The sequence below is a fragment of the Cyprinus carpio genome, chromosome A4 (assembly GCF_018340385.1).
Source record: "Cyprinus carpio isolate SPL01 chromosome A4, ASM1834038v1, whole genome shotgun sequence".
NCBI classification, from domain to species: Eukaryota; Metazoa; Chordata; class Actinopteri; order Cypriniformes; family Cyprinidae; genus Cyprinus; species Cyprinus carpio.
This window is the reverse complement of record NC_056575.1, coordinates 15,708,430-15,726,319: the sequence shown is the minus strand read 5'-3', so window position 1 is coordinate 15,726,319 and position 17,890 is coordinate 15,708,430. Positions and strand designations below refer to the sequence as shown.

General features: G+C 37.6%; 1 protein-coding gene across 2 annotated transcripts in view; it reads left to right on the top strand.

Moving 5' to 3' along the window:
- The first annotated feature begins 6,180 nt into the window (after positions 1-6,180).
- The window catches only part of LOC109086964 (carboxypeptidase M-like), a 38,121-nt gene continuing 26,411 nt past the window's right edge, over positions 6,181-17,890 (top strand). Inside the window, exons 1-3 of one of the 2 annotated variants that reach the window (XM_042742946.1) lie at positions 6,181-6,395; positions 7,513-7,679; positions 13,949-14,046. In XM_042742946.1, coding sequence (XP_042598880.1) covers positions 7,514-7,679; positions 13,949-14,046 — 264 coding nt within the window. In that variant the 5' untranslated portion in view covers positions 6,181-6,395; position 7,513. Of the gene's footprint in view, positions 6,396-7,479; positions 7,680-13,948; positions 14,047-17,890 lie in introns of both variants that reach the window. The other variant, XM_042742939.1, reaches the window with a different exon arrangement.

Here is a 17,890-nt window from a genome sequence, read left to right as displayed (position 1 = left end):
CTGTCCGGATGGAGTTAGGGCATTCCACCAACAGGGTACGGTGAAAGAAAACGTCCTAGAGAGTTATATATAACTCTCTGCGATTTCTGCGATGGGACCTCGAGCAGCCACTCATTCACCGACCGTAGGTTTCTGGAGGAGATGTAGACGAGGAGGAGAGAAAGGTGGTAGGAGGGTGCAGAGCCCGTGGATGTTCTGTAGGCAAGCAACAATGACTTGAACTTGATGCAAACCATGACTGGCAACCAGTGCAGAGAGATGAGAAGCTGTGTGACATGAGCTCTCTTGGGCTCATTGAAAACAAGACATCCTGCTGCGTTTTGAAGAGGTCTGATTGCACATGTTGGAAGTCCAGCCATTACAATAGTCCAGTCTGGAAATTACAAGGGCCTGGATGAGAAGCTGTGTTGCATGCTCTGTTAGGAAGGGTCTGATCTTCCCGATGTTGTGTAGTGCGAACCTGCATGATCGTGCTGTTTTTGCAATATGATCAGTTGTGGCCTAATGGTTGGAGAGTCAAACTTGTAACCCGAAGTCTCAGGTCCGGCAGGGATTGTAGGTGGGGGGAGTTAATGTACAGCACTCTCTTCCACCCTCATTACCACTACTGAGGTGAGACTCTTGAGCAAGGCATCGAACCCCCAAATGGTCCCCGGGCACCGCAGCAACATGGATGGGATTATTGTTGAGGAGCTCAGTTGGGTGGTAAACTGGTGCTGTAATGAATGGGTGGCTGGGAAAATGAGAAGCTGTGTCTTTGCCAGGTTAAGCTGCAGGTGATGTTCTTTCATCCATGCTGAGATGTCCATAAGGCAGTCTTAAATCAGAGTAGGTACTGTGGATCATCTGGTTGAAATGAGAGGTAGAGCTGATGTCATCAGCATAGCAATGGTAAGAAAATCCATGTGGCTGAATGATGGGTCCCTGTGATCTAGTGTATATAGAGAAGAGGAGGGGCCCAAGAACGGATCCTTGAGGAACCCCAGTGACCAGTTGATGTTATTTGGATACCTTTCCTCCCCAAGTCACCCTGAAGGACCTGCCGTTGAGGTAAACCAGTGGAGTGAAGTTTCAGTGATTCCCAGCATTGAAAGGGTGGACAGAAGGATTTGATGATTAACAAAATAGAATGCAGCAGATAGATCTTGCAGAATGAGAACATGAAAATTTGGACTCAGCTCTTGCATCACTCCATAGTGCTTCAGTGACTGAAAGCAAGGTGGTTTCAGTTAAATGGTCACTTTTAAATTAAATCCAGATTGGTTATTGTCTAGCTCGTTGTTCTGTAAGAGACACTTGGTTGAACATAATGCGATCAAGTGATTTTGCTATGAACGCAAGGAGAGACATGGGCCTGTAGCATGGGAAAAAGACAATGTGAGAAGAGATGTGTTAATGTGAGTAAATGCAGAAGTGCAGGGGAAAAAGCATGTAGGAGATGTGAGGGGATTGGGTCTAGAGGACAAGTGTTGGGGTGGCTGGAGAGGATAAGTTTAGAGACTTCATCTTCTGTAAGAGGAGAGAAGATGATCAGCTGTGTGAGTGTTTTCTGTGAGTTCCTGGGTGAGTGGAGTTGAGAACTGACTGCTGATGGACAGGATTTTGTTTATGAACTGATTAGTAAAATTGCCAGCAGTTAAAGAGGTGGTGGGAGATGGCGGATCTTGTTACGGAAGATAGTTTTGGCAGCAAGAACTTTGGTGGAAAATGAACATAGCAGTGACTGACACCTGCTAAAATCAGCTGAATCTTTTGACTTGCGCCATTTTCTCTCCGCTGCTCTGAGTTTTGAGACCTGAGTTAACCAGGGGTTCGAGGGAGTAGCATGTGCTGACCTGGAGGAAATAGGCCAAATATTGTCTAAGCAGAGGGCTTGGTGGTGCAGAAGAAGGTAGATGTAGATTAAAAGTCATAATGAAACAATCCGAGGCATGCAAGGAATTGACAGAGATGTTATTTGTGATACAACTGCATGTAAAGATGAGGTTGAGCTGGTTACCTGATTTATGGGTACCAGTGGTGTTTAGCCGCAGAAGGTCGAAAGAGGATAGGAGAGAGAGGAAGTCAGTAGCATGTGGCTTCTCAAAGTGGATGTTGAAGTCACCATAAAGTACTAGAGGGCTGCCATCCTCAGGGAATGAGGACAAACAGCTTTCAGAATGCTTCATGCAGCACACAGTCCTAATGTATCCCTTTGTGATCTTGTCTGCTATTCAGAATCATGTCAATGCAAAAATCAACTTTATTTCCATGTCTTGTACATGAACAAGCAAGCTAATTTAACCCTGCTCTAGCGCCAAATTGTTTCCTCCTTCCAGGCTTGTCATTGCAATATAATAAGCTGGTTTAGTACACTTCATTTTGACATTGCACTCCATTTCAGAATGTTTAATTAAATATTTCCTTGGTAAACTACTAAATGCAACTTAATTTTCAGAATTCCCCTTCTCTAATAAAACAACATGGGGTGATTTAAAAAAATGTGGCTTCCATTTTCTTTGTGTGTTTGACACTAAGAGATATGACATTGTGATCTAAACTTATTTGATGAATGTAATGTGTGAGATGTCATTCAATTCTAAAGACAGGAAAATATTTGGATGCATGTTCTTCTTCCAACCACCAGATGTCTCATTCTGCATAAACACATTGTGCAATTTGATACTAGAGCTCTATTTCAAACTTAACAATTCATGAAGATGAAGGTAAGGGTGGTGCAGGACTTTACTCAGTATAAAAGTTTCATCTTCATTATGACTTTATATTAATTTCACTTTAATTAAATTTTAATGTCCTTGAACAAATGTAGACAATAAAGTCCAGGCCCAGATGGCGAAGTCTGTTTTTCACCCACTAGATTGTACAATTTGGTCAAAACCCTTTAGATGTAGAGCACAGCGTTAGTAATATTAAGGCCATGGTCACAATTCCCAGTCACTCTATACTAATAAATGTGACTGTCATATGGAAACTTCTCATAGATGTTTTTCAATGCACTGCATTGTCTTGTAACTTGAGCAAATACTGTTTTGATAATAGGAGTGATTGATGTTTATTATCTCATGATAAAGACAGCCTAGGCCATTGTTTTCAGTCCCTATGACTTTGTCTCTTCCGAAAACAGACATGGAAACGGTATATGTGTCAACCTTTTTTTTTTCTAGAACAAAGAAAGAGGAGATGACTAGAGGAGTAGGAGATTTTGCCTTCAGGTCACTGGAAACTATGTGTTGTCAAGTGTTTAAAATAATAATTCATGAGCGTCCTGTCAGTGTTTACCTATAGAGGATTGATCTGTTGATTAATGCTGTCAAATTTGTTGATGCAACCCAACACATTGTTCATAAATACTGACCCAAAAATGAGTCGACCAGTAACCAAGTAAAGGACCAGACCCAGCTGAAAGAAACAACTTCAATCAAGTTTATTTACTGGTATTTATCTGGTATAGTTTTAGCTAATTTTTCTTTCTTCCTTGAAACAAAAATGTGAGATTTTAATTTCCTTCAAGGCCGTTTACAAAACATGACAGTTTATAGATACCATAACTGTAAATTACATTGTTTTATTGGTTTATTTGGAGAATAGTTTTAATTATCATTATTTTTTTAAGCAGTACTTTTACAGTATGTAACATACATAACTTGAGACCTCTGTGGATGTGTACAGACACAGTGAACACCTCCAGACATCTGAGCTCACAGATAACCTGAGACTAGATTGCAGCTGTCATGACTAATGATATACAAGAGCCATTATGTGCCTTTTTACATTGAGACTGGAATTATAGGCCTGAACGGACACATATTTTCCTCTTTACAGTGTTTTAAGATGGTGCAAGCAAACAAGTTACTCAAGACTCCTCTGCAGCGGCACCCTCACCTACATTTAAACTCATGTGAGTTAAATCTCATACAATGAGGGGCATGAACCATATCTGGAAACCAGCTGTTTGTTAGTTTTTTTTAGCTATATATAACCACTTTATTTCCACGTAACAGCTTAGCAGTGCCTTAATAAACACCCAGAACACATTAGGAACCATCCACAATAACCTGGCATCAAAACAGCAACTTTCCACATGGACATTTCAGAAGAAATAGTCAAGCATTAAGAGTAAATGTGCAGTCAAATTTTGTGGCCCTAAAAGGAAACATTATCTCCCAGTAGTGTATGGATCACTTTCCACAAAGAATAACTTTGAAACCAAGCCGCTTTCTTTTGGTCAACATCTTTCTTCTTCACACAAAAAATTCCAATCACGTGGAATCCTATTGAAATGATTGGATTTTGCCCATTCAAACAAGAATAAGATATGTTCTGATAAAGGTATGGTCACATTTGCAAAATTCCTGTGAAATTTCACAGCCACAGTTTTTTGTCAGTAGTGTAGCAATGCATGAAGCGCAGTTAACAAAGAAGTCACTTTGAAACATAGCAGCTTTTCTGCCAAATTTGCATGACTAACTTTAACCTGAAAATGCCAATCGGGTGGCCAAGCAAAAATCCCAATCAGGTGGAATCATATTGAAATGACTGGAATTTTCCTGTGAAAATTCGCCAAACAAGGGTGAATGTAACCGTGCTTTAAGAGTAAAGGTATGGTCACTTTTGCAGAATTTCGGTAAAATTTTATGGCCAAATAACGGGTTCATTGCCTGTTGTCAATAGTGGGGCAATGTATAAAGCGCAGCTCATAAAAAAGTGATTTTCAAATCTAGCAACCAAATTTGCATGACCAACTTGAACCTGTTGTGAAATCTTTCACTCTCATGCAAAAATCCCTGTCACGTGGAATCCTATTGAAATGACTGGAATGATTTTGCCCATGAAAAATTTGCCAAACAAAGGTAAAAGTAACCACATTTTAAGAGTAAATTTGTGAAATTTCAGTGACATTGTATTGGCAAAAAAAAGTACATTGTCAATTGTACTGTAGATGGTATAAAGCACAGCTCACGCAGAAGTCACTTTCAAACCAAGCAGATTTCTGTTGGTCAATGCGCTAAATTCATGTGAAATCTCTGTGTGGAAATCTTTCACCCTCACATGGATTCCTGTTGAAATGACTGGATTTCAACTGTGACCATACCTTAATGGTAGGCTACCATTAAACATTTTGGGAGTGTTTGATGAGATCATAGCTCAGGTAAAGTGGAATCCTTACTTTGACATGACTCATGTATGATGACATATCATGTTTATGGTTTGTGTAAACAAGTTTATGTTCTAGGACAAAAATTGAGGCTGGAATTCAGGACACCTTTCATTAGTGGGAAAAAAAAGAAGAAAAAAAATACAGGTAAATAGCCTACTCCTGTCACTGTTATAAGTTTGTTGAGAAATGACCTTTTCCTTCTAGAGAGCTCTTTTTAGACATTTAAAATGCAAACTGGACCAAGCTGAAGCACCCTTTTAGATCAGTATAAAGAATAATGACGGAATGCAAATGTCTCTGAGTTTATATGCAACTAGACTGTGATGGATTTATGTGATCTTTTAGACAATAATACACATCTACTTCTAGTAATCTACTCGCTAATGCATATTTATACAGTAGGTGAGTGTAAACTCAGCAGTAAAGATTAAGCTTGCAGGAACAGGTGTGTAATTTAGCTGGTTGTACTGTCGCCCCGAGGGACTCTGCAGGAAGCTGCACCTGAAATTTGACAGCAAAAATTCAAGAGATCTTCTTATGTCTAAAATGAAATGTTTTGGCTGCAAACCATTTTCTCTTCCTTCTTCTTTGTGTTGCTGTCTTATAGGCTATGCTGTTTGCATAAAATGTAAACACGCTGTTCATAGCAGTTCACTGAATGTATGTTGTTGTTGTTGTTTTATATTATGTGTTAACTTTTGAGATATATATATATATATATATATATATATATATATATATATATATATATCAAAAGTTAACACATAATATAAAACAACAACAACATACATTCAGTATGTAGAATATGCCAATTGAAGTATGTCAATAGTCAAGGTGTCACGCAATAATGGAGTATGCAATATAATTTTAATTGAATGTACAAAGTAAAAAGATGAATAAACAAAAGATGAATAAACAACATAAACAACAAACACACCAAAAGTTATGTCAAGTGTCAGTGATACAGTGCGCGTGTTTTGCGTACGTGTACGTTCGCGCCCCGCCTCCACTCATGACTCCCTACAGCTGCACCAAACACACGTGAGGCTAGACTGGAGTCAGTTGAAGTCACTGCGCTATGGAACGAGATACCGTCATTTCATCAATGACACGAGCAGGACGACAACATATGAACTTTCTTAACATGTTATGAGATGATATAATGACAACAGAGTAACTAAACAAGCAGGACAAGGTCTTAAACAGTGTCGGAGAAGCGCCAGAGGACGAACAAGAGGTAAAACTGCTCGTTTACTCTCATTAATATACTATGTACAACGTCTAAAGTTGTTTGGTTAGTAAATACCTTGCAATGTAATGCAGTTTGTTTGTTTTTTATTAACCATATCATGTTTTATTTATAATTTAAGCGCACAATGTTTTAGTCGTTTGTTAATAGTTTACTATTTATACTATGTAGCCTATGGTTTGAGTATGTGTGTACATGTACATTTATGTTGTAATAATGTAATTTTATTGATATTGATAGCATGGTTCCACCACAGATATATATAGAGAGAGAATAGTAGGCTAGAGAAGAATATAGAATATAGAGAAGAATAGTGACCTGCCTATTCATAAATTCGAATTTATGGGCATCATAGGTGTGGCGTTTGTCCTCAGCAAATATTTATTTTAATTAGCCTATTTTCAGAAATACACTGCACGCTTCTAGAAAAGGCAAACATTAATGTCTAAAAACTTAAAACAAACAAACATTAACCTGTGACTTTAAAACATATTACATTACTGCTGACCTTTTAGATGCAACACAACTATCATGTATTGGACACAAACCCTATCATGCCATTTTTGAAGTACCTTGAAATACCATGTAAATGCAGTAAAGTTAGTACAATTGCATTAATATCATACTTGTACTTGTACCACCACAATACTTTGTGTAAGGGCATTTATTAACTGCATGAGGCTTATGATAGATAGATAGATAGATAGATAGATAGATAGATAGATAGATAGATAGAATATCAATTATGCTCTAATGATGTCTACAAAGCAAGCACTAAAACAAATTATTTTATGAAGGGCGATTTTGAAAATTAGTTAATTGTATTACATATAAAGCCTTGGGTTCTCCTGTCCAAACTATATATCAAATAATTTGATATCTATCTAGACAGCATTTTTGAACATATTACACCTGTCATATAAAGAAACCTGTTTATTGAATGTGTTTCTAAACCTCAAGACTTTAAAAAAAAAAAAAAGATGAATCCATATTGGCAGACAATAGCAAGTGAAATGAAACAAGATAAGGGCACATCACGTCATTGTCTTCTCTATTTGTGTTTCTGGAAAAGGCTTTCACACTCTTCCATTGTGTTGGCTCAAAGGATGTTCGTCTTCACGCTCTGCCTGTTCTTATGGTCCTGGCTGTCATCCATTCACAGTCTGGAGTTTCGCTATCATAACAGCGTGGAAATGGGGCAGTACTTGAAAGACATCAACGGGAAGTTTCCAGATATCACGCATCTACACAGTATCGGCCAGTCTGTTGACGGTAAACAAGATTTGGTGCAGCGTTAAATGCAATCGTGACGATATTTTCCTATATTTATCATCTGTGAGTTGGGTGTATGTGCTCCTGTAGAAGAGCACAGTGTTATACAGAGGGCAGGCATAGGGTGACACATGCATGCAGCAGGTTTAAACTTATTGCCTCGCCGTCCATCAGAGAGCTTATTGTGCAACAAATATTTTTATGAGTCTACAAAAAGCAGCAGGAGTACAGTGAGCCAAATACAGCAGCAAGCTGAGCCAGTGCTTCTGTAGGGGAGAGAAAAAAAAATACTGACCTAGGGGGAGTAAATTTGTGTATTTATTTATTTATACATGCATAAAATGGTTAGTTCTGGTTATGTAATTTGATTGGCCATATATACAGTCCTCAGCACTGGGACTTCTCACGGTTTAAATTGTCTTTGTTTGTGAGTTCAAGACAGAATGTGACGTTTATTAAGACGCTATCACACTACTCTTTGAACATGAGAAATTTCTTTGGTGTTTTATTTATTTATTTATTTATTTATTTGATTACAAAGATAGCTAGTGGTACATTTGGATAAGACAAAAAAAAAAAGATTAGCAATAAAGTTAAAGAAAAACATTGAAATGTTTACAGTAAATAAAATTTTAAAAGTCATTAACACGTTTTACACATTTTTGGACAAACAAATGAGTTATGACGTCCTGTTCTGTATTGCTTTTTTTAAGGACATAGATTTAACATAACAAATAGACAGCAAACCTACATTTTTTGATGCATCTTATTGGTTAGCTAATATTTCTGTAGGTTACACCCTCACAGCAGTCATTGGTTTTTAGGTAAATTGTTGAATGAGTGAGTTGTTTGCATGCTGATTCATTCAGGAGCAGTTGATAGAAAGAAAATGTGCTGGCGAATAGTGTGTCAATAATGTAAGTTGCTCAATATTATAATATTTTTTGTAAAGATTTTTAAAAAACCAATACCATTTTTGTTAAGAATTCTAACTCTTTATCTTTTAGTGCCATCAGAATACTCTCAGTCCCTGTATCATTCATGAATGCATGGGCCCATGGGAAGAGTCATGAACACGGAGTCAAATATCAAACTTTATTGTCTCCTATAATAATATATATTGTAGGGGTGGACATATTGTGAGGGGGGTGTACCCCGTTCATCCAATAGGAATATGCATTATATTTTTTTAACTTGCATCATATAAGACAAAAACGTGTTGAAATGAAATGAAATGAAATGAAAGTAAAGGGAGAAGAATAACTTCTTTGCAGATGCATCCTATTATTCAAACTAACCAATGAATAAAACAGTAAGTGGAGACATATAGATAGGAGATATAAAGAGGGGGAACACAGAAAGTAGGAGGAAGAGAGACACAAGGATGAAACGGAAAGGAGAAAGAACACAGAGAGGCAGACTCACAGAGATATTTGGCAGAGAGCATGATATTTTCTAACAATTTGCAATCGTGGTCTGTGAGGAATAGACTTGGTCTTTACAAAGGCACACTGTATAAAGGTCCTACATCATATCATTTGCACAATTCAAAACTTTCAAAACTGATTTATGGAGTGTTTGTCATCTGAATGTTTTTGTTGTTTTTAGAAAGATTTTTATTTTATTTTATTTTAATTTTTTTAGCAGGACAATCGGTATATTGTCAAACAACATTACAATCCATTGTACTTCTATTCCTCACAGCCTCGTTTTTGTTCCTGTCAAAAGATTTAGATTTGGATTTATTTAATAATTTTGTGTTTATGGATTCGTAAGTGAGTTGTTATAAACAGACCGTTGTTTACATGAACATTGGCCTCAAAATATTTGGTCCCTTGTGTAATGTTTGAACATCATTGCATTAGATTACCAAAATGTTAAATAAACTAAGTGTCAATGAACCTTCCACATAAAAGATTTCAAAAAAAATTTTTTGGTAGGTTTAAAATGATAAATCAACAGATATAATGTTCAATATTAGGTCAAAAAAGTATCTGGAACCTTTCTGGTTGTCAAATATTAGTCTCTGTTATATTTTAAATTACACCTGTGGTTAAACTTTATGCATCCACCACTGAAAACTAGTTCTGAGAAATCCTCTAGCATCATTTGTTTGTTTATGAAGGGTTAGGCATATTTCATTCATTTAAAGTGTTTCTTAAATGTCCAAATACTCTTTAGGGCCACTTGTAAAGCAGTATTGAACTTCCATAGAAAATCTCAAGGAGAATACAGTATCTCACTATCTGTGAAATTCACATCAGTACCTCTCTGAACATGCTGGACTATCTAAAAGTTTCCCTTTGAAATGTCCTATGCAGAGGTGTCAGAGTCCGTCATAACAGCCCTTTCAGTCCTGCTACGTGTTGATAATAGTTAGTACATCAGTACTTCCTGAGATTTAAGTTCTACAGTTTTATGTTGCAATTCCAGGAGCGTTTATGAATATTTAAACCACAATGCTATCAGAGCACATTTAAGTTATAGAATTTATTTTTTGAAACTTGTATAGATTTAGACACAACATAAGAAAAAAAGTTAAAACACTCGAAGAAATCCACATTTGATTAAGATCTTGGTCTCTGTCTGAACTTTTCATCTCATAGTTTCTGAGTGCCAAATGTCAAACCACTTGAAGTGAAGCAAAGCGGTTCACATCAGCGGCAAAATCCAGCAAGATAACACAACTCGCCTTGAACAGACCTCACACTAGTTTCCCATGGTTCTACTCAGGTGCTCGGAAAGACCAGCCAGTTTTACTCTATGACCCCAACAAAAGGATCCAGGGTAGCTACAATGCCCAGCTTCAAAGATCTGTCTTTACGCCTATACGGCCTTATTGAAAGAGCGTTTTGAAGCAGTCTTTATTGTCTGGGAATGTTTGAAAGGATAGTTTGCTCATCCCATTTGTTATTTGAAAGGGAAATCAGTGCAGCTAAAGATTTGCTGTTTTCCACAGTCGGTCAATCTGACAGAGTTAAACAGAGGCGGTAAATACTGCCCACACAGGAGCACAATGCAGCGACTGTGCTTAGAGATTGGTATAACAAATAAAGCTGACCTTTGCTTGCATGTGGTAAACAGACAAGGTGATTGTCAGGCATCCTTTCCGCATTAAAGGTTAAGACATTTTCTGATTTAGTGTAGCTCGTCCTCGTCTTGTATTACTTGGAAGTGGTATTTTATTTTATTTTATTTTATTTTATTTTATTTTATTTTAATTTAATTTTATACTTAATACTAATATTCTGATCTTAAGAAAGAAATAAAGATTTCCTATTATCAGTATTGAAATCAAATGTGCTGCTTAAGATTTTTTTTTCATCAATAAAGTAATTTTCTTGGGTTACTGTAGCCATCTAGCTCACAGCTATGGTGTTTAAGATTACAGAGTGATGGAGACATTGGCTTATCTTTGAAGGTGCTGCTAGTCCGTGACATTTTAAGTTAATTCGGTCCGTAGATCAGGTTGCTCTTTTGGCTCCTCACAAAACCATCATTGAGTAGAACACATCTGCTGCCAAGTCTCTCTCGCTCTCTTCTCTCTCTCTTTTTTTTCTCCATCTTATTTAGATGCTAATATCACACTGTACGCATTCTTGCAACCTCTGTTTCTTTAAGGGTGGTCCTCCATATGCTTCAGTCCAAATCTTGTTTTCTTCATCGCTAGACAAGCGGTGTGCCCCAAGGCTGACCTTTGGGCCCACTTTAGTTGATTAAAACCTCAAGTAAACCTCTGCTTCCCCCAGTTAAAGATCTTTCTACTAATGCGGGTAGTGCCCTAAGATAATCCAAGGACACTGTGGTACCATATCTTTTCATTTAGCTGATGGAGTTGCACTTCAAGAAAGCAACCCTTAATGAAGTCGTACCCATCTCCTTCATCTCTTTGGAGCCTTTTTTACTGGCTGATTGTAAGCCCATTTCTCCAATCACTTCAGACCTCAAAGAGATTGTGTAGCCATTGTGAGCTCTTGCCCAGTCATGCTAACCCCTTGTCCTAATCCCACTGTGTCGCCTATTTAAGGCCAGGAAATAAGAGACCCGAGCTGACTAGAGGTAATCTAGGACACCAGCTGCTTAGCCTGGAAGGCCGTTCTTGTTTGTTGATTGCCCTGTCTTGGCCTAATCAGTGTTACAGTTGCCCACCGGGGCAAGAACGGGAGGTGGAGGTGGTCTATGATTATTTCTGATTTAATATTATGTTTCATATGCTTGATTAGTTGGGCCTAATTAACTAAAGCTCTTGTATGATGATTATCAACCCAGACAAATGTCATTTGGCAACAGCGTCGGCTTAATCAAGATTACACTGCAGAAATCCTGTCATCATTCATAATTCTGTACATTATTTTGTCTTGTTTGATAAACAGCAGTAATTGGATGTCAGATAGGTACAGAAATACAAAAAACTTTGTTCATGGAGGAAATTGAATAGATTGGTTATTGTGATTTGAACAATTGGGTGGTTGATTCTTCTTAGCTGCTGTCACAACGTAACGGAAGTAGTGTCAGATCTTTTCTTCCATATTGTGATGTACATCCAAGTGTAATGGATTATTGAAAAAATGTAATGTGGGGACTTTAAGATGTGGGTGGGTTGGTTATAACTATTTTGGTTCAGTTATAACTTGAAATTTGATTTAAACATAACGAGGTTAAAACATTAAGAAATGAAACCAAATTAATTGCTCACAGTATAATAGCATGCATTTAGAAAATTGATAGTCTGAAGTTTCATTTCATGCCACCTTAAAGGAGTCAAATTTTAATCCTACAAAAAAAAAAAAAAAAAAGCCAAAATCACTCCTACCCTTTTGCTGCTTTGGGGGAAAAAAAAAATCAAGGTGTGTTAATAGTAGCTCTGATTATTGCAGCATATTGGAGTGTATTTGACCAGAAGACCATCGTCTTTGCTGATGGCACTGATACTTGCTGTAAATCTGCATTTTTCTGTTTGGAGGTTGTCTGTGCACAGGACTCGCTGTCAAAATGTTGTCAAATCAGTGCAGACAATGCCAAAATGAGCTGTTAAAGTTCTCTCTTGATGGTATGTGTGAACAAATCCATAATATTGGTGTGCATGTTTGAGCACGTACGAGATGCTCTGACATACTGTACCATAAGAAGTCTGCTTTCAAATAGTTTGACGCATTCACAGAGTTTGACACTGTTAGATTTAGAAGTAAATTGTGAACTGTGACATCTTGAACAACTACATAAATTGTGCATTCAGCATCAAATGCATTTTTTTTTCTATAGCTCAAGTTGTTGGTGTCCTATTATATTTCCAGTCTCGGAAGTTGTTTAAATGACATTTTGGTGTTCAGTAATCAGTATATTTTAACAGAAAACAGAATCCAGTAATTTTACAGGAATTTAAAGTGTATAAAAGTAGCTAATCTGTAGGAGAAAGAGAATCTGACACTTTCTAACAGCGTGTCAACGAGACTAAAGAAACTATTGTGAACTTGGAGAGGGGCCCCTGTAGTAAGAGTGAAAGACTACAAAAATTTAAACACCCAAAACAAATATAAATTTACAACAAACACACAAAAACTTAACAACTTACTTAGAGGGGGCACAATAGTACCGCTACCTTTGGTGCCTGGGGATGTTCAGGATGGCATCTGATCTTTGTAAAGGTAGACTATGGAAAACATTCTCCCAGCTAGACCAACTGGAAGTTTCACATAGAAAAGTGCTAGAGTATTGTGGGTGCTTATCAGACCATTTACTGTAGTTATATTTTATAGAATATATTTTATTTATTTAATTTGATAATAATTTAATCTATAATATTAAAATTGAAAAGTTACATTAAAGTAATATAATAGTACACTTTGAATTTTGATCAAATTCAGCTTTAGGGAAAAAAAAATCAAAAGAAAAGAAAAGATTGAAACAGTAAAGGGTGGTTTGGTTTGGAAGACTTCATTTCCCCCTTTTTTTTTTTTGTCGTCCTGAAACTAGCATGCTTTAACTTGTGCAGTGAATATGAGATCCATATTCAGTAGTCCTTAGAGACTGAGACAAGCAGACAGAGTGAATGAGAGCTAGACGTGAGATTACATGGGATTGGGTTGCCAGGTTCCTGCCCAAACTGTGCAAAAACATTATTTGAGTATCTGGTTAACTCCGAAAACAGTGAGACATTAATCATGTGACCAGTACAAGATCCACAGCACTTAATTCAGTTGCAAATTCACTGATTCACTCATTGAAACATTTGTTTGCAGTTGATTAACATTTACATTTTGTCTTTCTAGGAAGAGAACTCTGGGTCTTAATACTGGGTCAACATCCCAGAGAACACAGAACTGGCATCCCGGAATTCAAATATGTGGGCAATATGCACGGAAACGAGGTAATGCAGCTGTTTCCCTTGGTTAGTTATTGCAAAAAAGTTATGTTTTTACTAAGTCTTACATTGCAAGCAGGACCTTTTGCGTGAACAGGTTTCATATCACAGAATCTCTTCCAAAGAACAGTTTTTCATATGTTTTCTTTAGATGGGGCTAAATTTGGAATTGGAAGCTGCTTTAAATAGATCCAGCTCTCTGTTTGTTTAGTTTTGTTTCTTGTTGTTTGAGCGAGAGGGGGCCAGTGCTGGTCTGAAGGGGGGTGTATTTGGTAAGGGGTGTGTGGGAAAAGGGGTTTATACACAAAAGCATTACAGTCTGAGGAAGCGGCCGGGATGCCAATGAAGAGCAGTGGACTGTGACCTACACCAAAAAAAAAAAAAAAAAACAAGGTGGGGTGTATGGGGGGATCTTTTCACCAATGGGGGAAGTCGTGGCCTAATGGTTAGAGAGTCGGACTCGCAATCCAAGGGTTGTGAGTTCTGGGGCCGGCAGGAATTGTAGGTCAATGTACAGTGCTCTCTCCCTCATACCCTCAATACCACGACTGAGGTGCCCTGAGCAAGGCACCGAACCCCCAACTCCCCGGGCGCCGCAGCATAAATGGCTGCCCACTGCTCCGGGTGTGTGTGTTCATGGTGTGTGTGTGTTCACTGCTGTGTGTATGCACTTTGCATGGGTTAAAAGCAGAGCACGAATTCCGAGTATGGGTCCCCATACTTGGCTGTACTGTATGTCACGTCAATGTGCTCCGCCCTCATGTCCATTGTTAATTCAGTACTTCCTGTCTTCCTGTGAGGGGAACTAAACAAAATGTTCTGAAGAGAAACTATGGTTGGAAGTGCTATTGGATGAATGGACTGATTTTTTGGAGATTATTGGCTAAAATAATAATTACTTTATATCCCAGTTTAATTTGCAGTAGGGATGACCATCCACCTTTTCTGAACAAGGTTTAAATTATAAATAGCACTTCCACTTTGGGAAACTTCAACTGAAAAGGACAAAAAAAATGTTTTCAAATAAGGTTGTCTCATCTGTCTGACTGAATAACCCGTGAATTTTCCATTATGCTCTATTTTATCCATCGGAGAAAATAATGAAATGCTTGGAATTTTAATGTGACATTGATATCACAAGAACATCTGTAGAACACAACAGAACAGAAGGATATAATAAAACATTTCAGTCTGCTGTGTTCTCTTCCTTCGAATTTCGAAAAATTTCTGGCAATATTTGACTTTATTGCACAGACACTATTGGAAGAGAACTGAACTGAGCTAGATGACGACATCACTGAATCAACAATGAACCAACTTTAACTGGAAAAACGGACTGTTTTCTATTGTCCTCTTGCATTATCAGCACACAATTTTATTCTGTTTAACACTGTAAAGCTGCTTTGACACAATATGTATTGTATAAAGCGCCATATAAATAAAGGTTGACTTTTCTTTTCCACTTTCATGCATATCACCGGTAGCTACTGTATATTTCTCTAATGGCCTTTTAAATTTGGTCAAAGCTTCACTGAGCTGAGGCTTCATTAGCTATCATCTAATTAGACAACATCCTGTCTGGATGTTTAAAGAGGACGATTGTTCAAATCACGCAAATGCTAGGAAGCCATATGAACATCCAGGATGGGAGGTGCATTTCAAATAAACTTGTAAACATTACTCAAATTAGTCACATAAACATTACCCATCAGCATCCATGAGTCATCTCATGGTGAGGTGTGTGCCAGACCTTTGATACACCACTGAAGTGCTCCTAAGATGGTCTGAGTCTCTTAATGTCCCAATGAGACAGAACATGATCCTTTTGTGTAAACCTGAATGGCAAAAAGTCTCTTTAAACATTTAGCTAAAGTGAACAAACAGACAGTAAACACAGACAGGGCTAGTATGGATTACTGAGGGATGAAAGAGGAGAAGAGATGGGAATTATGCATTAAATCAATACAGTACTCAGAATAAAAGTTAATAATTACATTACTTTGGGCCTCATTTATGAAACGCAAACAGAAATCTGTCTGAATCTTTTTCGCGTCTTTAATTTTTTGCAACAATTGCTTGTTTGTGTTCCTGTAGCTCAACTGCAGAGCATGGCATTAGCAACACCAAGGTTGTGGGTTTGATTGTCAGTTTGATTTTACCAAGAAAAGTTTCTTTAATGCACTTCAAGTCACTTTGGATAAAAGCGTCTTCCAAATGCATGAAAGCATATGGTTTAAAGAACGATTTGGGGCGAATTTGTTCTGCTCGTTTTTCATGATTTTCTACTGGGTAGATGCATGCTAGTGATATTCTTGGTGTGTTGCTGTGCAGTTGCTAAAGTGGTTGCTAGGGCATTGTTCTGCTGTTTCTAGGGTGCGCTGGTCGACTGCTTTATGACATTAGCCAAAAGAGCCTATGGCTGTGTTCGAAATTGCTGCTTGTACCCTTATACAGTTTGTGGTGCTATTTGAAGGGACAGTCATCTTTAGTGGTTTTAGTGGACATTGAGTGCACTCGTTCCATCCCATAATGTTCCGCAATACTGAGTGTACAAACAATGAACATTCAACAGCTCCAATACCCATAATGCTTTGTGAGGATTGAGGCAAATTAATTCCTGTGTCTTGCCAGAAGATGCTGTCCACAGCAGAATCAGTTTTGTTCATTTTAGTTCTCTTTACTTAAATTTGGTTTATGATAGATTTTAAGGTAATTTTGTTATTATTGAAGCTTACAAGATATTGAGTTGGAGAGAGTAAAAAAAAAAAAGCAAACATGAGAAAAAATTAGTCTGTACATGTTTCCTGCTGACATTTTGGAATACCCTAGGGTTTTTATGCTTTAACATCACAACTTATAAATAAATAGAATACTCTTGAGTAGAATCATCACCGGGAAATAACCATCTTTACAAGACTGGTTTAAGAAAAATCTGTTTTTCTTGCATTGTTGGGTAATAGGTTTGCATGTAATGCAAATACATGCAATGTATTTATTTTAATAAAAGTAAATCAGCTTTCTGTATGATGTGTGCATCTAAATGTGTTCCTTGCCCAATTTCACTCACTGCTCACAGTATTCGTAGACTGGTTTTGTAAAGATATGGCTTCTATGATATTCTGGTCTGTACGGCTTGGGTCCCTTTTTAATGCAAGTCTAATGGATTTTCCCTCGTTTTGTCCACCAAGTGAAAATTATAAATGTAGTTGCTTAGTGAGAGAATAGCACACCTTTTCTCAAGCCACATCATTTGAGGTATCATTTGTCTTTTGCATAAGCGGGACAGAATTTAATACAAAGAATAGGAGAAATAGTAATAGTGACGCTTGCTATTAGTGCACAATGGTTTTTGAAGTTATATCCTAGGTATTATGTAAATTAAACATTATTTTGTGTTCAAAAACTGATTGCATTATGTAAAAGTGAGAGGCATTCATGGAAAGGTGAAGTCCAGTGAATGTGTAACACAGGGTCAGATGACCTTCGGACATAGTCAGTGCAGTGTGACTGACTTCTTTTTCCAGCTCTGGTTTTACTTCTATCTTAAATTATTCCTCTGCACGCTGCTCTGGCCAGACCAGACCCGGCCCACCGGATGCATGAAAGCACGATTGTGAATATACAGACCGCTCAGAGTCCGATCTTTTCTCTGCGCTCTCTCTCTCTCTCTCTCTAGATTTGACCCTTAATCTTCTTTCTTTTTTGTCTGATCTTATTTAAGTAATGTTAAAAATTTAAGGGCATTATGACAAACCTGAGTTTGGGTGGTCTTGACAAGCAGCTGGGGGTATAGTGTGTAGTTGTTTATCTAGGACAATTCTCCTGTTGTCTACGTGCCAACTGAGACACA